The sequence below is a fragment of the Synchiropus splendidus genome, chromosome 6, assembly GCF_027744825.2.
Source record: "Synchiropus splendidus isolate RoL2022-P1 chromosome 6, RoL_Sspl_1.0, whole genome shotgun sequence".
NCBI lineage: Eukaryota > Metazoa > Chordata > Actinopteri > Syngnathiformes > Callionymidae > Synchiropus > Synchiropus splendidus.
Genome location: NC_071339.1, coordinates 7499249 through 7520173, shown reverse-complemented (window position 1 = coordinate 7520173; position 20925 = coordinate 7499249). Strand labels below are relative to the sequence as shown.

General features: G+C 43.6%; 3 protein-coding genes across 8 annotated transcripts; 1 reads left to right on the top strand and 2 right to left on the bottom strand.

The window, feature by feature from the left end:
* Nucleotides 1-188: 188 nt before the first annotated feature.
* On the bottom strand, nt 189-7539 carry nprl2 (NPR2 like, GATOR1 complex subunit). Of its 3 annotated transcripts, none has more exons than XM_053868577.1 (11): nt 7239-7539; nt 6192-6283; nt 5946-6114; nt 5469-5577; nt 3753-3889; nt 3051-3148; nt 2784-2820; nt 2313-2406; nt 2128-2245; nt 727-869; nt 189-642 (listed from the first exon to the last, which is right to left on the bottom strand). In XM_053868577.1, exons 1-11 carry the CDS (start codon nt 7308-7310, stop codon nt 575-577), a joined length of 1137 nt encoding a protein of 378 aa, XP_053724552.1. In that variant the 5' UTR covers nt 7311-7539; the 3' UTR covers nt 189-574. The 3 variants fall into 3 exon arrangements, with proteins under 3 accessions (XP_053724552.1, XP_053724553.1, XP_053724554.1); XM_053868578.1 differs by lacking the exon at nt 7239-7539 and adding an exon at nt 6930-6976; XM_053868579.1 differs by lacking the exon at nt 7239-7539 and adding an exon at nt 6780-6916.
* Nucleotides 6566-15006, top strand: hemk1 (HemK methyltransferase family member 1). 4 transcript variants are annotated; one of them, XM_053868581.1, is made up of 11 exons: nt 6566-6671; nt 8744-8929; nt 8999-9090; nt 9315-9408; nt 9472-9594; nt 10974-11038; nt 11132-11181; nt 11874-11979; nt 13036-13131; nt 13362-13472; nt 13544-15006. In XM_053868581.1, exons 1-11 carry the CDS (start codon nt 6663-6665, stop codon nt 13602-13604), a joined length of 993 nt encoding a protein of 330 aa, XP_053724556.1. In that variant the 5' UTR covers nt 6566-6662; the 3' UTR covers nt 13605-15006. The 4 variants fall into 4 exon arrangements, with proteins under 4 accessions (XP_053724556.1, XP_053724558.1, XP_053724557.1 ...); XM_053868583.1 differs by lacking the exon at nt 6566-6671 and adding an exon at nt 6713-7241 and having other exon boundaries at nt 13544-15005; XM_053868582.1 differs by lacking the exon at nt 6566-6671 and adding an exon at nt 6713-7535 and having other exon boundaries at nt 13544-15005.
* Nucleotides 15007-15634: 628 nt separating this feature from the next.
* Nucleotides 15635-17970, bottom strand: LOC128760866 (cytokine-inducible SH2-containing protein-like). The gene is made up of 3 exons (XM_053868584.1): nt 17455-17970; nt 16481-16638; nt 15635-16397 (listed from the first exon to the last, which is right to left on the bottom strand). Exons 1-3 carry the CDS (start codon nt 17472-17474, stop codon nt 15901-15903), a joined length of 675 nt encoding a protein of 224 aa, XP_053724559.1. The 5' UTR covers nt 17475-17970; the 3' UTR covers nt 15635-15900.
* Nucleotides 17971-20925: the final 2955 nt, after the last annotated feature.

Genomic DNA, 20925 nt, shown 5'->3' with positions numbered 1-20925 from the left:
TATCAGCGCTAAAGATAGCGTTATCATGGAAGTATGTTATTTTCCGTGGCATACAACACATTTCTGAAGGTAACGCCCAGACTATTCGCATTCATTTGTTCACAAAATAAATGAAACACAGCAAACTGTAGAATCCAGATGCTGAACGGGCAGCTGTATTTGCTTTTAATATAAGAGAAGGACACGGATTGGTGCAGGTTTAGCAATCATTTCCTCCAGCAACTGAATCAGCAGACAGACCGACCCAACAGCACAGATCCCAGCAGTTCAGGCTCGAAGGAAATCACAGTCCACACCAAAAGCTCTCGTGAACAATGAGAGCAACAGAAAACTGACAATGAAGAAATGAAATCTGAAATAATGGACACCATGTCATTCCACACAGCTTTATTTACATTTTCTGCTCGACATATAATATAAATAGCATCCAGACTTCATCACTAGAATTAAAATTTTGGTCTTAAAAAAAGATATAAAACTTTCCCCCCCAAAGTAAAAGCAAACACTGAAGCAAAGACACCTCCGGCCAAGGCACGCCGTTGAACGAGTGTTTGTATGAAGCCATCATGTGATATCACTTCCAGCACACCACGATGTTCGGATCGTTCTCCAAACGCTCATCCAGTTCCTGGTAGCTGATCCCTGCAAAGCACATTCTGGTCTCAGCATTTTCAATTTCTTAATAACTGTGTAGCCACAGTTCCAGAGGTGTAAAAGAGAGGTTGCCTGTTTTGCAGCAGATCTCATCGTAACTGTGGCACCCGGTGTAGAGTCGAGGCGGCCTGCTGCGCTCATCCCGCGTCACCTTCACTGGATACTTCTGCAGCCTCCGAATCAGTGACATCATCAGGCCAAACTGTATCAGCTTCCTGGAGAGAACAGTCAAACAAAAGTTGACCTCGATTTTAATCTGCTTTCCAGATCTGACAATGAGGCCTTGTGTCATCCAACCCATGACTAACCCTTGGCTTTTTTATAATTCTGATCAAGTAATAGCAGAAAGGTTCTTGTTTTGAATGTAAAATCAGGTCAGCCTTATTTATACTGCATAGCTCTGCTACACACACACACCATGTGTATGCAACCTTGGGTGTGGGGTGTATACTAAAGTCCATACACATAAAAATAAGCGGATGTACGACACTGTGCACACGCATGAATGAGCGCAGATGTTGGCACCGACATTTCCTTGCCCCGGTAAAATATGCCTATAATATTAAGCACTGATCACAAAACAGCACCACATTTATGCACGTATCCTTTGAACTTGAGGCCAAGGGTTCAAGTGATGGTGCGTACCGCGGAGCTCTGAAACAATTGGGTTCAGACCAGCGAGGAAGGAGTTGCACGATGCATATGCTGGACATATTCAGTGGGGTACAGTCGGCATATCCAGATTACCGTCAAATCCAGACTATAGAGTGGACCAGAATATTAGCCCCACCCACTAAATTTGAGAAGGAAAATAGATGTTGTTCATACATAAGACGCACTGGTCTATAAGACGCGGTGCAGTGGTGCTGTCTGCGCCGTAGAAAGATCAGTGGTGCTTAAAAATGCATGAGGATCACTTCTGAACTAGTTTTGAAAAACAGGCTCCAGCACGGAGACTGACTCATGAAACAAACTGGGCAACGTTCTGAACTTGAATCACCAACTCCTCACATCTTTTATTGACATTAGAATGCTCAAAATGTACTGTTTTCACCAAGGTTCCGACACCATAGTCGGTCTCAGGTGCTGCTTCTCGTCCCCAGTCCTGCAGGAGATCAGCTCTGTGGGCGAAGCTGCTGACGCACAGGTGAAAACAGTGCATTTGGAGCACTTTAATGTCAATAAAACACCTGTGATTTCATTGGTTTGAGTGACGATGCTCAATATTTGGCAGCATGATGCTCTTTAGCCTGCGAAAATCCATAGATTAGCCACGTCGCTGTATAAGCCACAGGATTCAGAGGGTGAGAAAAAAGTAGCGCCGTGAAGTCTGGTGATTACAGTTGATATATAAACTAAGAATGAAGAAATGAGAACAAGGGCTTAGTTTTCAGCTTGACAAATCCTGAATATGGACCGAATAGTTTCAAGTGCTGCTGGTCATATGGGAGCTTGACCATGACCCCTACTGACCTCTCATCCACCCTCTGGAGTTGCTGCGAGTATCGAGAGCACAAGTCTCGTACTGTGGTACCCGGACTCAGACCGCAGTACAGCTGGAACACGTCCCGAAGACTGGCCCGCTTCTGACCTGAACTCAGCAAATCCATCAAGAGTATTATGGCAGTGGAACACTGAGAGAGTTCAACGTCACTTACCTGGTTTGGTGACATAGTTGAGACACTCCTCCTGAATCGACTTGTCATCCATGAGACTCTGGACCTTCGGGGTGGTGCAATACACGTTGGAGTACTGAAGGGAGAAGAAAAGAATACTCACAAAAGTATGCAGGAAGAAGGCTACACACTGCAGCATCTTACCCCAAGGGTCATAAAGTCTGGATCAAAGCTCTGTCTATCACAGTCATGTATGGAGTGTAACACCTGCACACTTGTGTGTGGTCCTCTGGTGGAGCTGGGTGGAGACAAGGTTCACAAATATCTGGGAATCCCCCACTCAAGTAAGAAATCAAATGTCTGGGAGTCACCGCCCTTCTCACTCAACCCTCTGTGTTTCACATAACTCAGTGAATGAAATATTATCCGCTGGATTGTAATCTTTTCTTATGTGCCACTCAACTGAAACATTCTCAGCCTCATCTTTCTGATACTAGTAAAACAAAGTTGCACCTGGAATATGGACACCAAGGTCACAGCTCCGTAATACCTGTAAAAATAAAAAAAAAATATTTTCATTTCACTGCTTTGAAGATATCGTTTGACTACGACAAAACAGAGCACAACTGACGCACACAGACACATGCTGCTCCTTCAGGAGAATTCTGCGAATGTCAAATCCTCGCAAGTTACATAATTTCCAGAAAGTGGCTTATCACCCAGGGGTGGATCAACTTTCAGGGACAGGCATCTTGTGTGTCGCCACCTTCAAGTACTCACAGCAGATTCTGCACAGCGATACGCACAAGGTTGAGCTCCACGTCAGCCTCAGCCGCGATTTTCTGAATGTGCCTGAACCCATCGATGTAGGGCAGAATCTGGTGGACAAGGACAGTGCGCCATTGAGGAGATAAGACGGAAACTGTGCACCACAAAATCAGTAACACTCGATTAGCAATTAGCAATGTATATGTCCAATATTTAACTTGATCTAGTTAACTAAAGGGGACTTTCCTTATATACTTGCCAATAATGCAAGGAAACTTAATAAGCTCAAACAAATTCTATTTTTTCCAAGACAAAAACACCATTTCAGCAATTTTAGCATTGAATATTTCACTATTCCATGTTTGACGATCATATTTTAAAATAAAATAAGGTACAACTGCATCAGAATTAAGTTTAAATGTAACAAAATGCAAAGCAAGACTAATCTGAAACATATGTACAATATTATTGCAGTGCATCACTAGTCTAACCACTCGCTCATCTTGGCTGTTGAGTCATGGAATAACTAACATGTAAGACGTCACTCCCATTTATCCACTTTGCCACTGAATGGATCAACAGATTAGCACATTAGCTTTTCCTTGGAAAACAATGCTCGAACAGTGGCTGAATTCTTGCAGGTTTATGACTGACATTCTCAGTTCTGTATTCGAGTCTTTTCAGGCCACATGATGTCAGGAGAAACAGCTGTACCTGCTGAGTGGTGAGATCCCACTGAGATTTGACAAAATGTTCTTTGCACTGCGTAAACACTGGCACATCATACTCTTGTACGATAGGAGGATCCTTCCGCAGATGGATCAGCTTCAGGTGGATCGTGTTGGACTCATCTAGAAAAGACACCCATATTAGAAGCAAAGAAATGCAACGGCAGCCACAAACTTCCATGAAAAAGTTCAAAAGCTATCTTCGCATTTGTATTGAAAAATTCTATTAATAAAGCCAATTCCACCACACCATAGTCAGGTATCTTTAATCTAGTATAGGGTTCAAAAAAGGAACATCAGTGTTTACTCGAGCTTCTATTTAAATTTAAATTATCCACTGAAACTAAATGCCTCACCACGTAAAACTTGAACAGCGACAGCAGGCGGAGCTTAGTGCCTGAGGCTGTGATCCAATCTCACCCGTGCTGCAATGATGTCATTTTCTTCATGTTGTTTTTGTACATGAGCAGTGGATGTTTTTGCCCCCTCTCAGTTACTCAAATTCAGAAAGAAGTGTTGGCTCTTTACTTAAAACTCTGCAACCATCTGTCTCTTGAGCTTTCCCACCACCACAACTGTCACAGAATTTGGTTAGACTTTAGATAAAGGAACACATATTAACCATTTATAAGATAATGACTTGCTTTTTTACAGTCAATATCAGTAGTTATGTTGTGTAGCGTGACATTTCAGTGGCCATTCTACAGTTAAACTATATGAGCAAGGTACTTATCAGTAGCACCCTGGTGAATATGCTGCCAACACACACATGAATGAGCAGTTTATTTATGATAATATATGTTCCCTAATCTAAAGTGTGACCTAGATTGTTTCTTGAACATCATCTGTCTATATTTTCAGTTGTTAAGTTTCACAATTTTGATAGTTGGGAAGTTACATTCATTTCTTTCAGTTATCTACTTCTTTTAAGGCACAGTAGCTGAGAGGCAACAAATACTGCACATAACATAACAGTTTTGGCTTAAAAACATTCACAATCACACAACTGCATCAGCAAGAACTATAAGTCATAGTGAACTGTGCCCTATTAAAACAATATTGACTCGTTTTAACTTTTTGACGTTTGCAGAATTGTTACCTTACACTATACGTAGTATAGTCGGTATTGTATGAGGAAGTTTGGAGTGGCAGAGAAGTGTGTTGGAGTGGTGCAGGACATGTATGTCAGGTGTCAGACAGTGGTGAGGTGTGCTGCAGGTGGAACAGAGGAGTTGAAGGTGGAGGTGGGACTGCACCAAGGCTCAGCTCTGCGCCCCTTCTTGTTTGCCATGGTGATGGACAGGTTGACAGATGAGGTTAGACAAGAAGCCCCTTAGACGATGATGTTTGCAAATGACATTGTGATCTGTGGTGAGCGCAGGGAGCAAGTGGAAGATAAGCTAGAGGGAGGCCAGATGGAGATGGTTTGGACATGTACAGAGGAGAGAGAGCCACTGCATTGGTAGGAAGATGTTGAACTACCAGGCAGAAGGTGGAGAGGAAGGCCAAAGAGGAGAGTGATGGAGGTAGTGAAGGAGGACATGAGGTTTGTAGGTTTGAGGGAAGAGGAAGCAGAGGACAGGGTGAGATGGAGGAGGATGATCCCCTGAAGGGAGAAGCCAAAAGGAAAAGAAAGAAGAAGAAGACTATACATAATATAGCATTTAATAAAAAACATATATACACAGTATGTATGTCTCACCTATTGGTAGAGTGCAGGCTCCTGTGGCATTGAGCTCTTCCAGCAGGGTCGACATGATAGGCAGAAGTTTCTGTTTGCTTTCTTCATTTGAGATAAATCCACTCTCCAGCTGCAGAGAAAAAAAACATTAAAAAGCCTATCAGCGGAAAGACACTGTTCAAAAGAGGATGCAGGAATAGACTTCAAATCAACCATTATATTGTGACCATGTGTTGCCAAAGCCACTGCCTGTGGGTCAGCAGTACTGACAGTAATATCAGGCAAACAAAAAAAGAAAAGCGATGAGTCGGAAACATCACAATTGGTGAGTTCAACTGGACACACAAGTCAGAGTGCAGAAAAAGATGATGCGGATCGTGACAAAAATGAGGCCAGACGCGTCAATGAAAACAGGATTCATCCCTTTTCTACAGTGCATTTCTGGCAACAATATGGCACTATTATTCAAAGAGAAATAATGACTGAATGTGTTCCAACCTCCAGAGTGGTGATATATCCTGACAGCTTCTTGACAATAGGCTCCAGAGCACACGTGTTGGCCTGCGCGTCACAGACCAGGCCCAGGTTGAAGAGCAGGGCGTTTCGGCTGTACTTCTTGTGCTCGATGCACACAGGGCATCCAATCAACTTCTTGCCCATCGCAGTACTAAAGAAGAAATGAAACAGTTAATTCATGAGGTTACCTTTCAAAACAGGACGGCATGAAAAGTGACGTCATCTTACACTGTTATTAGTTTGTTCTGCAGCTCTGGCTTGGTGATGATGTACACTTGTACAGTGTCAAACAGCTCTCGTGAAATATACTCCTCTGGAACCTGCCAGGTGACAAAAACAATAAATGAATGTCATATTTTCATCAGGGCTGTCACAGGATTAAAACTTTAATCTCTATTAATCGCACTGGAGGGGTGTGTTAACTCATGACTGATGGCAAATTAACCACACATTTTGTATCTGTTCTCTATCAGAATCAGATTCAGAATAGAATGTACTGCCATGCTCAGTGGGTCCACCAACTAGGAAAGTGCTTTGAAATAAGGTGCAGTTAATAAAATAAATAATAAAATAAACAACAAAGGCTGATCACAAATTCAACAGTCTGACAGCCGAGGGGAAGAAGCTGTTCCTGCGACGGGATGTTCTGGTCTGGATGGACCGTAGCCTCCTGCCACAGGGAAGAGGAACAAACAGTCCATGTCCAGGGTGAGAAGGGTCAGCTCTGATCCCTCCTGCACGTCTCTGGGTCCTGGAGACATACAGGTCCTAAAGAGGTGGCAGGCTGCAACCCATCACCTTCTCAGCAGAACGCACCAATAACTACAATGCTGTGCTTGCTGTTTTTGAACCCCCTTTCAGAGACTGTGAGGATATTCTCAAGAATGTCCTTGGCAGTATCTGTCATGTTGCGTTGTTGGAGTAAACATGTGTTTGCATGAGGAAAAGATTATTGGGCAGCCTTACTTCATCTTACTTTAACTGACATATACAACACATACAAAAGGTATATGTCATGTAAAATTTTCAAATCTCGTGACAGCCCTGCTCGTGTAAGAAATATATTTCAAATTCAAAGGCAGATATTTCATAGTAGACTGACTCTGTATCCTACAGTCATGTCACCATGAAGGAGGAGTAATCTTTGTAAAGCCAATCCACTACTTTGTTTGTTTAACGTGTATTTCAACTTGGATCACTGTTTTAGCTTGGGCTTCTTCAATGACCTCTGTGACTTAACAACAGTGGAAACAGTTGACGGTTGTCATTACATACCTGGTATGTTATTTTGGGGCCGAGAGTTGGATGGAACTCACTGAAAAATATGCATTCTATTCTAGTAGCCATGTTCAGCTACTGTTAGCAGCCGGACTTGAGCTCGCTACCAGGCTAACTTCCCGTTTTTGAGTCGACTCACGAGGAGGCAAGCTCGAAACAGAAGAGCAATGAAACCACATGTATTCACACAAGCGTTTTGGAAGTTTACATGGCCAAAAACAGACCGTTCTACACGCATATTTCAAGACATCTGACTGATCCTACGCTGGAGCATAACAACAATGATGCGTTCAGGTACTTGCTACAGTGACACAATCCATACATAACGTGTAGCAATTCCTTGAACATGATTAATTTATTTTCTTTACAAATTTAAACGATACTGAAAAAGCACATTTCACCCCTCTATTAGCCCTGTTTTTTATTTTTAAATTATTAAAATGTTGTCTCAGTCATGTACATATATTATAATTGTATGGCTTTTAACCAGTATAAAAATCGCTGTCAAGAAAAAAAGCCGAATGAAAAAAAGCAACATCCCCTAGGGACAATGCGGATTTTAAATCAAAAGACTAATTGTAAGTGAACGCAACGCTACTCGCGGTCAACAATGCTGCGCTTCAAAACGCAGCACTGTGTTTGTCTGGGTCAGTACTGCGCCTGTAACAACGCGCTGAGGAGCCATCATGGCAAACTGACGGTGCTTTTTAAAAAAAAAAAAGTTTGTTGCTCTCGAGTCTTGTACGAAGAGGAGAAGACACATTTTGTGAACCAAACGTAATGTGTTGCCAAACCCTGTGATCGTGTTCTGTTTACGACCAACATGTTGAGAAGGCTGTCAGCTACCGGCACCACATGTTTTCTGTACACAAAGGTAAAAGGTGCTCCAAGGTTGAGGTTTATTGTGATGCTGCGCTTAAATGCCACGAGCGTGTTGTAGACCGGGATATACAGCAACCTTTATAGTCCATCCAGCTGTTCATGGGCTGAGTTGAGACCTGTATTGCATGAATATATTTGCTGAGACAGTGGTGACTGGTCACCATTCATGGTGTTATGGATTGATGATTTTTATGTGTTGGATCATGCAAGTGCTTTCGTCCACTGATAATCTTGGGTGTTCAGGAAGGATCCTATTGAATTAGTTCTGAGCACAAGTGAAAAGGGTTGAAAATAGATTAGGAAATTGAGGAACGATTCAATCAATCAATAAATAAAGATACATTTACAGAAGGTAATTTGAGGCAAAAGAACGGTCAATTCACATTTATGTCATTCATAGCAGCATGAACTTCCAATAACTTGAGCTTGTAAACTTTGTAAGAATATTGAATTCTGTTGTCATCAACCATCACAGTGAAATGAATAGCATGGTATGAACATGAAAACAAATCTCTCTGTTGTTGTTAAGAACGTACACTGCAGTCATTGTTGTTGTAAAACCGTGAAGGAAATTCTCTGATAAAAGTTAATGTCTCTGCTTTTGTGGTGAATGACATCAGCCCGAATCCTTCCGGACATGGTGGAGCTCCTTTGTACGCACATGCAGCACCCCGGCTTTCCCCTCCGCCCCCATTACGGCTCTCCAGGCTGTCGACTTATGGAGGAGGCACTTTGAGCAGAGCGGTGTGACGGAGCCGGGTCACTCCAGTCGCTACATCCTGGCACATCTGCTTGGTGCCAAAACTGTGAGTGCTACTGTAAGTCCAAGCTCTGGTCTGAACCTACAGTTCAACTTAGGTTCTGCGTTTGTTTAGATGGGATGTCTGGATCAGAAGAAGCTGTCGCACTTCCTCACCCAAGAAGAAACAGAGCGGATGTGGACGCTCTGCTCTCGACGACTCTCCAGGTAAAGGTCATAAACTGATCACATCTTGCTGCACCTACAACATTGAGTCCTACTGGCTCATTGGAATGAGTGTGGTATGGCACATTCAGTTGACTGATAACAGCAGCATCAGGTGCATTTAGTTCAGTGTCGCCAAGTTTTTCCAGACAAAAGTGTTTTTAAATGGTGGAAGACGACCTGGACTGTCACCGTAGGATGATGAGCTTGTCTTCCTGTCGTGGTAGAATGCCTGTCCAGTATGTGATCGAGGAGTGGGACTTCAGAGACGTGACCCTGAAGATGAGGCCTCCTGTCTTCATTCCACGGCCCGAGACAGAGGTGAGGCAGGTCGAGGAGCCACAAAAGGAACTTGAACTGAACTTGTGACTGAATCTGTGCCAGGAGTTGGTTGAGCTGGTTTTGACAGATCTTCTAAAGGAGAGGGATTCAGGCCCAAAGGTGTGTTTGGAAGTGGGCTGTGGATCCGGAGCTATTTCTCTCTCTCTGCTGAAGAAGATTCCAGAGGTAAGATTTGAAGTTTGTTCAACATATAAGGAGAAAAGCTTTTGCCAGGTGTAATTCCTTGTATGACCTAAGTGGCAGTGTTGAGCCCAAGTTCAGCATGATGAGAATAAAATACAGTGGTACCTCGGTTTTCGAACCCCTCCCACATGCAGCGGCCACACACATAGAGGAACAGCGCACCTGCTGCAGACACTCTACATTCACTCCTACAAAAGCCTGTTTTAAGGCTTGGAACACATTATTTCTTTTTCCATTCATTGTAATGGGAAAAATCGATTTACATCTTGAACAAATCGCTTCTCAAACGGCCGTCTGGAACGGATTGTGGTCGAGAACTGAGGTACCACTGTACAGAAAATACTAGATGGATTGGATTTTTTGCTTGGGGTCTCGAACAAAAATAAGTTTCTTGTCTTTTCCTCAGGAACTGAGATTGAATTCACCTACCTTTTTCTCCTCTCACTCAGAAACATTATATCATAATCTCATCTAATCCAATCATCAACAAAACGTGTTGTGCACTGCTGTGACTCAAGTGTTCAGTAGGTGCGTTCATTCCTGGCCCGACCTACGACTGAATTGCTCTCCATGCGCTATCAGTGTGAACCAAAATGACCTGCATGTTGAGGTCTAGTCACATATCGGCCTCCAAGTAAATAAACAGCAGACTGCAGCCAACAAAGACCATTAGCTGAGTAGTAGCTGACACACTGACCCTGACCTAAACCACGGCTGTTGACCAGGAGGAGTGACAGGAAGGCCAGTAACGTGGAACCCAGTGCATGTGTTGGCGGAGGAGCGGAAGGCACAAACAAGGTCGTCCCTGGAGTCTGACGGCAGCTCCTCAGTGGCCATGTTGGCCGAGTTGACTCCTACTGTTTTCAGTAGGCATCTGCATTAGATCAATGAGAAAGAAGTCGAATGACAAAGTCGTCATATTTAAAATAGGGGTGAGATTCGATTTAAAAAAAATCGAGTTAATGAGACAATTTGAGATTTATCTCAATAAATCGAAAAATGCACATGGATTAAGTTATAGGTTAATGGTCGCAGCGACCACTGACATGTGAAGTGGTGAAGTGCTGTTTCAGTCGGGAACCTGAAAACATGTTCCAGAGAAGCATGTGAGCGTAGCTACAGAGAAGTAGGAGAAAAAAATGAAGGTAAAACCTTGAAGAGTCTCGCGTATTAAAGAGGGCAACCAGGAACCTCAAGGTGAGATCGTGTGGATGTGGACCGCATCACATGCTTCTCATCATATAGACCCTGAGAAACATGTCAAAACAGAAGGACGTTTGGGGTTTTGGCTCTGATGAACAGACAGTGGAGGCCGTGTTCGTCCCCTGGCAGCTGCTCATGTTGTTTTGGTCTCGCTGCAGCTTACGGCTGTCGCCTTGGACCAGAGCCGCGACGCTGTGGACTTAACAAGGGAAAACGCATTAAAGTAATTGATACACGTCACATGTAAACACACCACCTGTAAATTCATCTTCCTTTTCTGTTTAAACGGAGTGTTTTCCTCATGGGAATGTTGCAGGCTCAGCCTTCAGGACAGATTGCAGCTCCACCACTTGGACGTCATTAAAGGTGAGGACGTCCGCGCTGAAACAAGCCTGAGTTTTTAGTCTCCAAATGCTGCCAGAAGTGCCTCAAGCTGCTTTCATCATGTCCCCGGGACCTCCCAAGATATGGGAGGTTTCTATTGGCTGCAAAAGTAGACGTCTTTAAAGCACATAAAATCATCTATAAAGGAAAAATATTTTCACTCATTCTTGGTAGGTTTTTTTATGCATTTGTCTGTTTTTATTTTTTAAATCAAACTTTCCAGGTCCACTGCTGTGAAGAGCTGATACAGCTTTAGGTTTGTCACTGAATTCATTTTAGTTGTATAGTTCTGCGTTGGTGTTTACGTCAGAGGTGTCATGCTAAACTCCGGATGGGTCAGATCCATGCTCTCAGACAGGATGAATTTTTATCGAATTTTCAAACGCGTTTAATCAGTTTTTATGAGTTTGAGCCGTGGATGTTGCAGAACATTATGGGAGTCAAATCATAAAGAGATCCTGGGTTGGGTTACTGTAATTTAAACTTCATGCAAACAGCAGGTGGGAAATCAGTGTTAGATTTTTGATTCATACTGTCCGTCTAATTTCCTTCACATTTATTGGTTTCACGTTTTTGAATGAGCCGCAGTGCAAGTCTTACAGGTGAGTCTGGGATCCCTGGAGGAACCCTTCAGCGCACAGCAGGCTTTGATATTTGTGTTTGTGTCTTGTTAGATGCGGACGCTGTGCTCAGAGTCTGCGGTCGTGTCTCTGCAGTGGTCAGTAACCCCCCCTATCTCTACTCGGAGGAGATGGCGGCCCTGGATCCTGAGATTTTAAGGTGACTGGTTAAATGGAGGATCCGTTTTCACACTAAGATACATTTGCACGAAAATGATTGTAGTTTAGATCGTAGTTTTTTACCTGAGGCATATGCTGTGTCTTGTGTTTTCACCAGTATTAACAAAGCTGCCGAGAAACCGCATATAGCTCAGCCCGGCAGTAGTTGGCACAAACTACATCTCTGCCAATAGAAATGTAGTTTGTAAGTAGTAGTTTGTATATTTTTAGTCTGACCTCATGAGGGCCACGAAAATACAGGCAAAAGGCCGCAAGTGGCCCCCAGTCCGTGCTTTTGCCAAGGTCTTGTCTTATCTTTTTCTGATATAAATGTTTTGCGTGTGGTAGAACGTGCCCTCAAATCCCTCACCCCATGTGGAAACTTCAATAAACGTGAAGTAACTGTTCAAACTTGCCTCATGCGGTTCAACTCTCCCCAGTTCTGGTTTCAAGTCTTAGTCTTGGTGACTTTAAAACCTGCTCTTGTGTCTGACTTCCTGCTCTGTCCTTCAGTGAGCCAGCCACTTCCTCTCCTGCTGATACCGTCTTCAAAAAAATGCTCCATTGAAAGTACATTTTTATTGAACTGGTTCTTCAAGCTATTTTTTAGATTGGATCAAATAAAGGTGCTTAATTAAAAGCAGTGGATTTGCACGATGGATTTGACTCACAGCTCTGGAGTTGCTCAAAATGAACAGTAGTGTTGAGTTTGAAACAGGGTCTCGAGTCATGTGTGAACAGTGCTGGTGTTTGAATACTGTCATATTTGTCTTCATATTCTGTTGTCACAAGACGCTTCACAAGGCGAACTCATGGCACACAGCTGAGCGTTGAGCCAAACAGGCTTCAGAACATCGCGTTAAACTAAAAGAAAAAAAATCACCTCCATCGCGACTCAACTCACAGAACCACCAGTCCACTGATACCAGCGGTTTGCATTGAGTGATAAGGCCTCACCCACATCGTCAGACCTTGTCACGTCGCCTTGAACTGGATTAGAAAAACAGTGTATGTCACGAGTAACATCAGAAATCATCTGTTTGTTTTTATTTTTCAGGTTCGAAGACCCGGCCGCCTTGGACGGGGGAGCGGACGGCTTGAGCGTGATCCGGCAGATTCTGACTCTGGCGCCGCGTGTGTTATGCGAGCGTGGGTAAGGCGGCGAGTGGGTCCACACCTGGGTTTGATTTGTGGCAGCAGCACCCGGTCACAGGAACACTGTGTCCTGACAGAGACACGTGTGTCAAGTTGCCTCTTTAATGCTTTTCAAACAACTTGTGGAGTGTTTGTCTGCCGCCCGCCGTCAGCTGTCTCTTCCGCAGGCTTCTCCTCCAAATCCTGCGAGAATTAATGAGATTCTAATCAATTTTCTGCGAACGACAGCCGTGTTTACTTGGAAGTGAACCCGAGACACCTTGGGCTGGTTCAGCGGTGGGCGGAGGAGAACCCGGCGGAGCTGAGTTACATGGAAACACGACACGACATCAGCGGCAGGTCTGCTGCCGGATCTCCAACTTCTGGTTTAGAAAGGCCGAAGTGAACTGACACTTGTCTCTGATTTCCAGGCCGCGCTTTTGCATCCTGCAGAAAGAGGAGTCCAAAGACCAGGAAATGGATCTGGATTGAGTAACTGAGATCCTATTACGTTGCTTTAGCCCACTTTGCTTAAGCCTAGGCTCCCCTCGCCCCCCCCCTCCCTCGCCCCGGCCGAGCACCATCCCGCTGCACTTTACACCCCTTTAATCCTGTGAAATCCTTGTTTCACGGAAGATGCTATCATTTCAAACCGACGATAAATCAGCAAACATTCGCGGCGGCATCCTCTGCCAAAGACAACAAACAAAAAGAAAAGCAACGCATGTGCAAGTTTGCATAAAGCGGCTCAAAGCTGAAGGTAATTACAGAGGCTTTTCTCAGAAACCTCCCTCTCGGTAGCTCTCCCTCCTCCCAGGAAGCGTTTAGTAGTTCTGTGAATCGGCTGATGAAAAGTCCTCCCCTTCGCTTGTCCGCGCTGTGACTCAGACGCAGGCTCTGGCAGAAATGCACGCAGTATTGACACGGTTGCCCCCGGGCAGCCATTTTCCCCTGGCCACCATAGAATTGCGCCGATCATATTGTTCTTGGATCCAACATGAGAGAATATTCAGCAGCTCGAGAGGTTTCCAGAGAGACAGGAGTCCGTCCTTCCAACATCAAAACAACACGGTGCCTTCGAGGAAACCTTGCCTCTCTATGATTACACGTCACATACACGCCAGCTGTTTCGGGTTTGAATCATATGGCTTCAGCTCCCCACCCCCACATGCCGTCTCACCTGGCCGCCACAGTTATTCATGTTCAACGTAAAGATAGTTCTGGCGGTGTGATAACATCAAACAGAAGTGACGCAGGATAACGGCAAGTTCACAAGGTTTCCAGCTGGTGACTCCAGCCAGAAATATGTCGACATTATCAGTCATCTACTTTTTGAATATGAACTAATACTAGTGTTGTAAATGTTTACTGCTTCACCCAGTTTATTATTGACTGCTGCCACCATTTTATTGTTGTTTTTCGACGCCGGGTGACCTCACTTTCTAAAAGGCTGTATTTTTGCGACAAAGCGAAGTCAGTTACTCATGTTTACCTTCAGAACAATGTTGTCCTTGCTAACTGCGGTTACTTGTTTTCCACTTCCATTTGTCAGAAGTTACTCACTTTCTAAACCTGATAGAAAAATGAAAAGTATGTATTTGTAATCTGGATTTATAGATTTCACCTCCTATTTTATTGACACAGTTGTACCCACCAGTGGTATATTTTAGTTATAAACCAGGATGTAGTTTGTTCATAATTAATGTTGTTTTGCCTAAATCTTCCTCAGTGAATTTGTCGGAGTATATAAGCACTGAACGTATTCAAATAAACTGCACTAGTTGTCTACATTCGACTATATATCGTATTTATTCCGGACAAATACTGTGCGGAGGTTTTGTTTTTCCTGTTTTAAGTCGAAGATGCTTTACTGCTTTAGTCTCCTGTTTAATCATTAAGTAGCTCTGACTCTTGTTTATTTAACCTCGAAGGAAAAACCATTGTGAAAACCAAAAGCCGTGGCAAATCATTTCTTTTATGTGAGGTCTGGGAGGTTAAGGAGGGCAGTCATCCATGGGAGACTCGGTGCAGAGCGGCGATCCCTGTGTTTTAGTGTACCCAGAGTTCAGCGCACAGTAGGAGGACGGCTGGGTGATCTGGTTTGGATCTTGACACCTTACTAAGAAGCTCTTCAGGCGCATATGGTGGAGGTCATAGGACGCACCCAGGAACAGGTGGAGAGATTTCACGTCCTCTCAGACCTGGATGTTCACCGTATTTTTCTTCATTTAATTCTAAAAAAATATTTTTTTTTTTAAGCAAACACAGAAGTTATTTTCATGATTAAATGTAAGAGTAAACATATGACTTCATGAACAAGTATGATGTACTGGACCCAGCCGTCCAGCAATTTCCTTGTATGAACATTGGTCACCATACGAGTGAATATAATGTTTACATTGCTTGCCAGTGTTTTGGTTGTTTTAGACCCCCACCGGCTCTTCACCTCTTCCTTTCGCTTATTAGTTGTGATTTGAGTTGAAGTCATAATTGTTTCTCCCCTCATGAATAACAAATGAGAAAATGATCGAGTATTTTAATTTAAAAAAAAAAAAAGGACAAGTGTAAAAGGTAGAAAATGTTGTACTGATAATAAAATAGCCAAGAAGAGTCCTATATGAGAATGTGAAGCAGACACGGACAAACCCCACAGGTGGCTACAGTGCTGACGTCGTCCGGCCTTTGTGAGCAACCAAAACCGGGTGGTATTTAAGGTGCTCCGTGAAAACGTGAGCCAGTGTCCAGTGTCTAGCAGTCTGTCACAAAGCTGCTGTGGTGGACTTCAACATCATACTGTGAAAGGATAGTCCTCTAGGAAGTGTATGAGGGGCCTGGGCAGCGGCAGCTGGTCCGGACTCTCTGAGTGTCTGTTGATAACCAGGCGGGTGAGGTGCTGCAAGGACGGCAGGCACTCGGGCTTGTACACGGCCCGCTTGAGTTTCAGCACCACCGTGCTCTCCTGGATGGTCCCCGGTGGAGGTTTGGAAGGAACCCGCTCTTCTATCTTCCCCTCGTCGGCTGCCCGCTCCGTGCCCATGTAGTGCTGCACCAGGCTGGGCACATTCGGGAAGGTGGACAGGCTCGGTCTGGCCGGGGAGATGGAGTCCAGTAAGAAGTGTGTGCCGCTGTACTGGATCCGTATACTGGTGGGACCACGAGCAGTCCGCACTGATAAGGTCAGCATGTAGAGAGGGTGGCTGCTATTCCGTACCAGGAAGGCTCCTTCAGAGGCCTCTTGAAGTGCAGAGTGGGCCTGGGCCGCTGATATGGCTCCCCAGTACCATCCTGCACACACACACACACACACACATTCCCGAGTATTAGTAACTACAGTCCTGCATTTATAAAGAAGCACATTCAACATTTACCCGAGTTTTCCAAATAGCAGAAGTTGCTGGCAATAGCTCGCAGGTCCTTGGTGGGGTCCCATAATGGAGGGGTGCTCTGCAGGCACGAGGCCAGGGGGCCGCTTTCTGTCCGCATGCCTCGCTGAGGCTCAGTCGACGGAACCGCAGGCAGGAGAGATCTGGAGCCGGGAAACAATGAAACAGCAGAATGATCATAAATCCACGTCATGAATGGGCAGCAGAGTGTCAGGATACATACACGGCACCACAGATACCACTCTGATCTCAATGACTGAGAATAAAAATGACTGCATATCTTTATACATTTGAGTTTTCTGGACCCAAACAGAATTGCAAATCATCATTTTATGCTTATGCTCTTGCATCTTGAATTGAAACGTTCTGTTATGTGATATATATAACAGATATGTGATATATATATATATATATATATATATATATATATATATATATATATATATATATATATATATATATATATATATATATATATATATATATATATATATATATATATATATATACAGTTTGATGTGTTTTTGGCCGTCTTACTACACCCAGTATGAAGAGTTGATTTTTCCCTTAAACTTAAATGTTAAATGAAAATGAACGACGACTATTAAACTATTAAAACCATGTCAAGAAAAGACAGTTTAATAGGTGGACGCGCAGAAAATCCGAATTGTCAGTCAGATTATGTAATTAAAAATAAAAGATTATTATTAAATATGTCATGCAGCATACATTTTTCAGGCGAATTATCATTCCAACTTCAAATATTAGCGACAAAAACGGGTCAGTATTACGTGATCTTATCGCTAACATTTAAATCTGATTTCGTGAGAACACTGTGTCCGATTGTTGAACCGTATATACAGTACGTGAGAACATCACATTGGTTTTCGATCACGGTATATTCGTCAAAACCGCAGGAATTTCAAGCAAACCAAAATGACTGTTGAATAAATACTCACCCGGACACACAAAGAATCATGCTAATCCGCGACTCTGGACTCCGAGACGATGGTCCTTCTATGGGCGCTCGAGTGAGGTCTGCGAAAACACTGGCGTCCCACCATGGGCCGATCTTTAATGTGAATTAAGTCCGACTGTTATCGCGATCACCGCGGCCCCGCCGCTCCAACTCAAGTTTTGAAAAATAAAAAAAATGTAAAAATGTGAGCGGCGACGGGTCTGGAGTGTGTTGCGAGTAGAACCGGGTCCAAAAGTGTGAAGGACTGCGTATAAGCGGCTCGGCTTATAAATTTTACAATTTCCTAGAAGTCTATTCCGAGAACGCCTCACATCACCGGCACCTCTGACGTCACGCGAACCGCTCCGCAGCACACGCCGCCGGGCGACGCGTTCTCCGCGAGTCCTGCGGCACCTTTTATTAGAGAGGCTTCCCTTTTGAAAAAGGAACGCCAGTCGGCCCGGTCGTCGCGAGGCAGCTCTGCGGCTTCTCGCCGCTTCACCCTCAGCTTCTCTGAAGCCGCTTTCATTCCCAGGAACCGCGCATTCCAGGAATCCTGGGCGCTGGACTCCGCCCCCGCGGGCGGAGCCGGCACTGGCGACATTCTGGGAACTGAGCTCCTCCGCATTCAAAATAATGGAACGCGCACACGCGCACTGGCAATTTCCACTCATGTCCCTGGAGCCGGCTGGTGGTTTCCTGGGAGAGAAAGCGAGGGTTTTTTTTACGTTTAAATGTGTCAATCGGTCAAAGGTCATGTGCTGTCCAGGGGTCCTTTCTGAAGGTGGCTGCTGGTTGATTTGAAACAAAAGCAAGGCCAGTGTCTTCTATGAACAATTGTGTGGAATCACACAAGTGCGTATAACTAACGCAAAACAGCTGAATCCCGAGAGCTTTCTGAGAAATCCTGACTAAGGTTGGTTCTGCGAAGGCCCGTGGGTTTGATCTACTCCTGCTGCGGTGGCTTCAACACCCTGCGGTGGAAGGACCTTTAAGAATGAAACATAAAGTGGCCTTTATCTTGTTTCAGCACTTCAATACGCCGCCTGTGTGTACACATTAAACACCAGGAATGTCTAGATCAGGCAGAATTCCTGGAAGAGGTTAATACACTGGTGAAGTGCATGTTATGATTTGTCAGTTTTGCCGAGTTCAGAGAGCGCACGGGAGGATTCTGAGAACATGAAATGCCATCCCTGTGGATCATTTCATCGTAAAACCAAAGGTGTGTCTGGGCTGACAGAAAAGAAGGAAGTGAATACATGGATTCAAATAGGATTCTCCAGCTTCATTTTTGAAAACATCAGGAGACACCGAAGAGCTTCTTACACATAACACAATATCCATCTTCCTTTTGGAGATTACTTTTACAACCATACAAGTGGAAAATGAATGTCTTACAGTGAAATAACAATCGTGAAAAAAAACGCAAAACCGTTCTTTTGTAAGTACAACATAATAATAACATGTAGAATTAAAAAATGTTTTATGTTTTTATACAAAATGTGTTTGATTAAGCAGCTTGGATTACACACAGTCCCCAGGATGGATTAAACTATATGAAACTATTGCACTACCTCATAATGTACAGACTTGAGATGCTTTTATTTAATTAAAATACGATTAGCTGACACTGAAAATGTGGTATAATACGTTTTTCTTTTCAGCCCCTTAGTAGAAACTGTTGTGGGACTGGCATTCATATATAAGTATCATAATAATTATTCATATTTACACTAAAAAAAATCTGTTGGGCAAATATTTCTTCTTCTTTTCGAATTATAGCTTCAGTTTCCTTTTCGGGAAAATTTTTTTTTTCACTCTTCAGAGAGAAACGATTCCGTTTTCATCAGTTTTTATAGACAAATGATTTCACGCAAAAGAAGACGTTCGCTCCCAGCGCTTCCAAAACCATGACCCCTAGAGGACGCAAGGGAAGCACACGGTGGAGACAACAGCGGAGACGTTTATTACTAGTCGCATTTCATCATCATACATCGTGAAATATTCACAAATTACCTTCCATGAATGTCAATTAACGCGCCTTCACAAAATATTATGAAGAAATAAGATTTTTTTTCCACAATATTACCAATAATAATTGATAAAACTAACAATTTGTTTTGATGTTGCGTCATTTTCCACAATATTTGCTCAATACTTACTTTTTTAATTGAATTAAAAGGGTAGAGGGAGTGAGTTAAGACCAACGACCACCGTTTCCAAATGATATTGACCTTCCACACCCCAAATTACAGGAGCCTATATGTTGGATGGCACTCAGTCTTGGAGAGAAAAACGCACAATCAGCCGCTTCACTTCCTCACAAATTACCTTGAGAGCTTCTCCACTGCAGCACCGTCCTCCGGCGTCTTCTCTCGCTCTTGCCGCATGGCTGCACACTGACTGCTCACAGTTGGGAAAACAGAACACAAGAACGTGTCTTGGACGGAAGCCTGACACTTGATGAAGCCTCTCAGAACTGCTCGAAATTACACCGAATAATTACTTTGGTATTATGGGGATTAATCGCTGTCTTCCCTTCCCCCAGCCGCGGGAGAATTCTGGGAAGTTTCCTGGATTCCTCCGTATTAAGTTGGACTCATTTGTGTAAATATGGACTTGTGCTGTTGTGTTTCAATTAAAAGGGATGTATCCAGGATGCTGTCAATATTGTATTGGCCACAGGCTGAATTCCTCCTCTTCTGTCATGTACGTCGACAATCCACCATTGATCCGAAGTCTTTCGTCAAACACACATTCAGTCTTGTTAGTTGGCTGCCCAAAATACACTCTCCGTTTATTCTGAACAGCATGTTTTGTGGTGGCTACTCAACTTTTCTTGGATAATTCCATTTTCAGAAACCAGCTGCCGCCAATAAAGTCGATTCACTCCAGTAAATCTCACACAGCTGCCTAGAAAAACTGGCCAGAAGGTGTTTCTGCCACAAAATCTGGGAGCAAGATTAGAACTGCTGCTGTTAGAGCCTGGCCAGCGTTCAGCCTTGCATGAACGTATGAACGTATGAACAGGCCGGTGAGGAGTTCACATTTTTAGGCCACAAATACGGCGTTTGTCAGTGGCACTCTGAGTGAAATGTAAGGTGACTAATGTTGACTGCACTGAATGTAATGTTTCAGAAACCATGTTTTATGATGCCAGAAATGTAAGTCAAATGGAGATTTAAACAACCATTCATTCAGAATAATAATAATAAAAAAAATTAAATTCATCTGTTCTGCTCTGGAAAGCAGATGTTATGCAATGTGATCAAAGTTATGCTTCTGGTTTATTCTTAAGACCTTGTAAAATGACTGGATTATTTTATCATTATTCAAGAAGGATGCTTGACTTGATGGAGACTAGGAATCATATTTCACACACTAAAAAAAACGGCATGAATATGTTGGATAATTATTGCCCTCATGACGTGCGGACTGAAGCTTTGCTTTGGACGTCAACAGGACTCGA

Coding starts and splice junctions, on each gene's coding strand:
- nprl2 (XM_053868577.1), bottom strand. CDS start 7,310: ATGGCTACTAGAATAGAATGCATATTTTTCAGTGAGTTCCATCCAACT. Junction 2,246..2,312: donor CAACTATGTCACCAAACCAG/GTAAGTGACGTT, acceptor TGCTGAGTTCAG/GTCAGAAGCGGGCCAGTCTT. Junction 870..2,127: donor CTCCAGAGGGTGGATGAGAG/GTCAGTAGGGGT, acceptor TGTTCTCTCCAG/GAAGCTGATACAGTTTGGCC.
- hemk1 (XM_053868580.1), top strand. CDS start 8,065: ATGTTGAGAAGGCTGTCAGCTACCGGCACCACATGTTTTCTGTACACA. Junction 8,930..8,998: donor ATCTGCTTGGTGCCAAAACT/GTGAGTGCTACT, acceptor GCGTTTGTTTAG/ATGGGATGTCTGGATCAGAA. Junction 11,182..11,873: donor CCACTTGGACGTCATTAAAG/GTGAGGACGTCC, acceptor GTGTCTTGTTAG/ATGCGGACGCTGTGCTCAGA.
- LOC128760866 (XM_053868584.1), bottom strand. CDS start 17,474: ATGATTCTTTGTGTGTCCGG. Junction 16,639..17,454: donor ATGATTCTTTGTGTGTCCGG/GTGAGTATTTAT, acceptor TCCCGGCTCCAG/ATCTCTCCTGCCTGCGGTTC. Junction 16,398..16,480: donor CTGCTATTTGGAAAACTCGG/GTAAATGTTGAA, acceptor GTGTGTGTGCAG/GATGGTACTGGGGAGCCATA.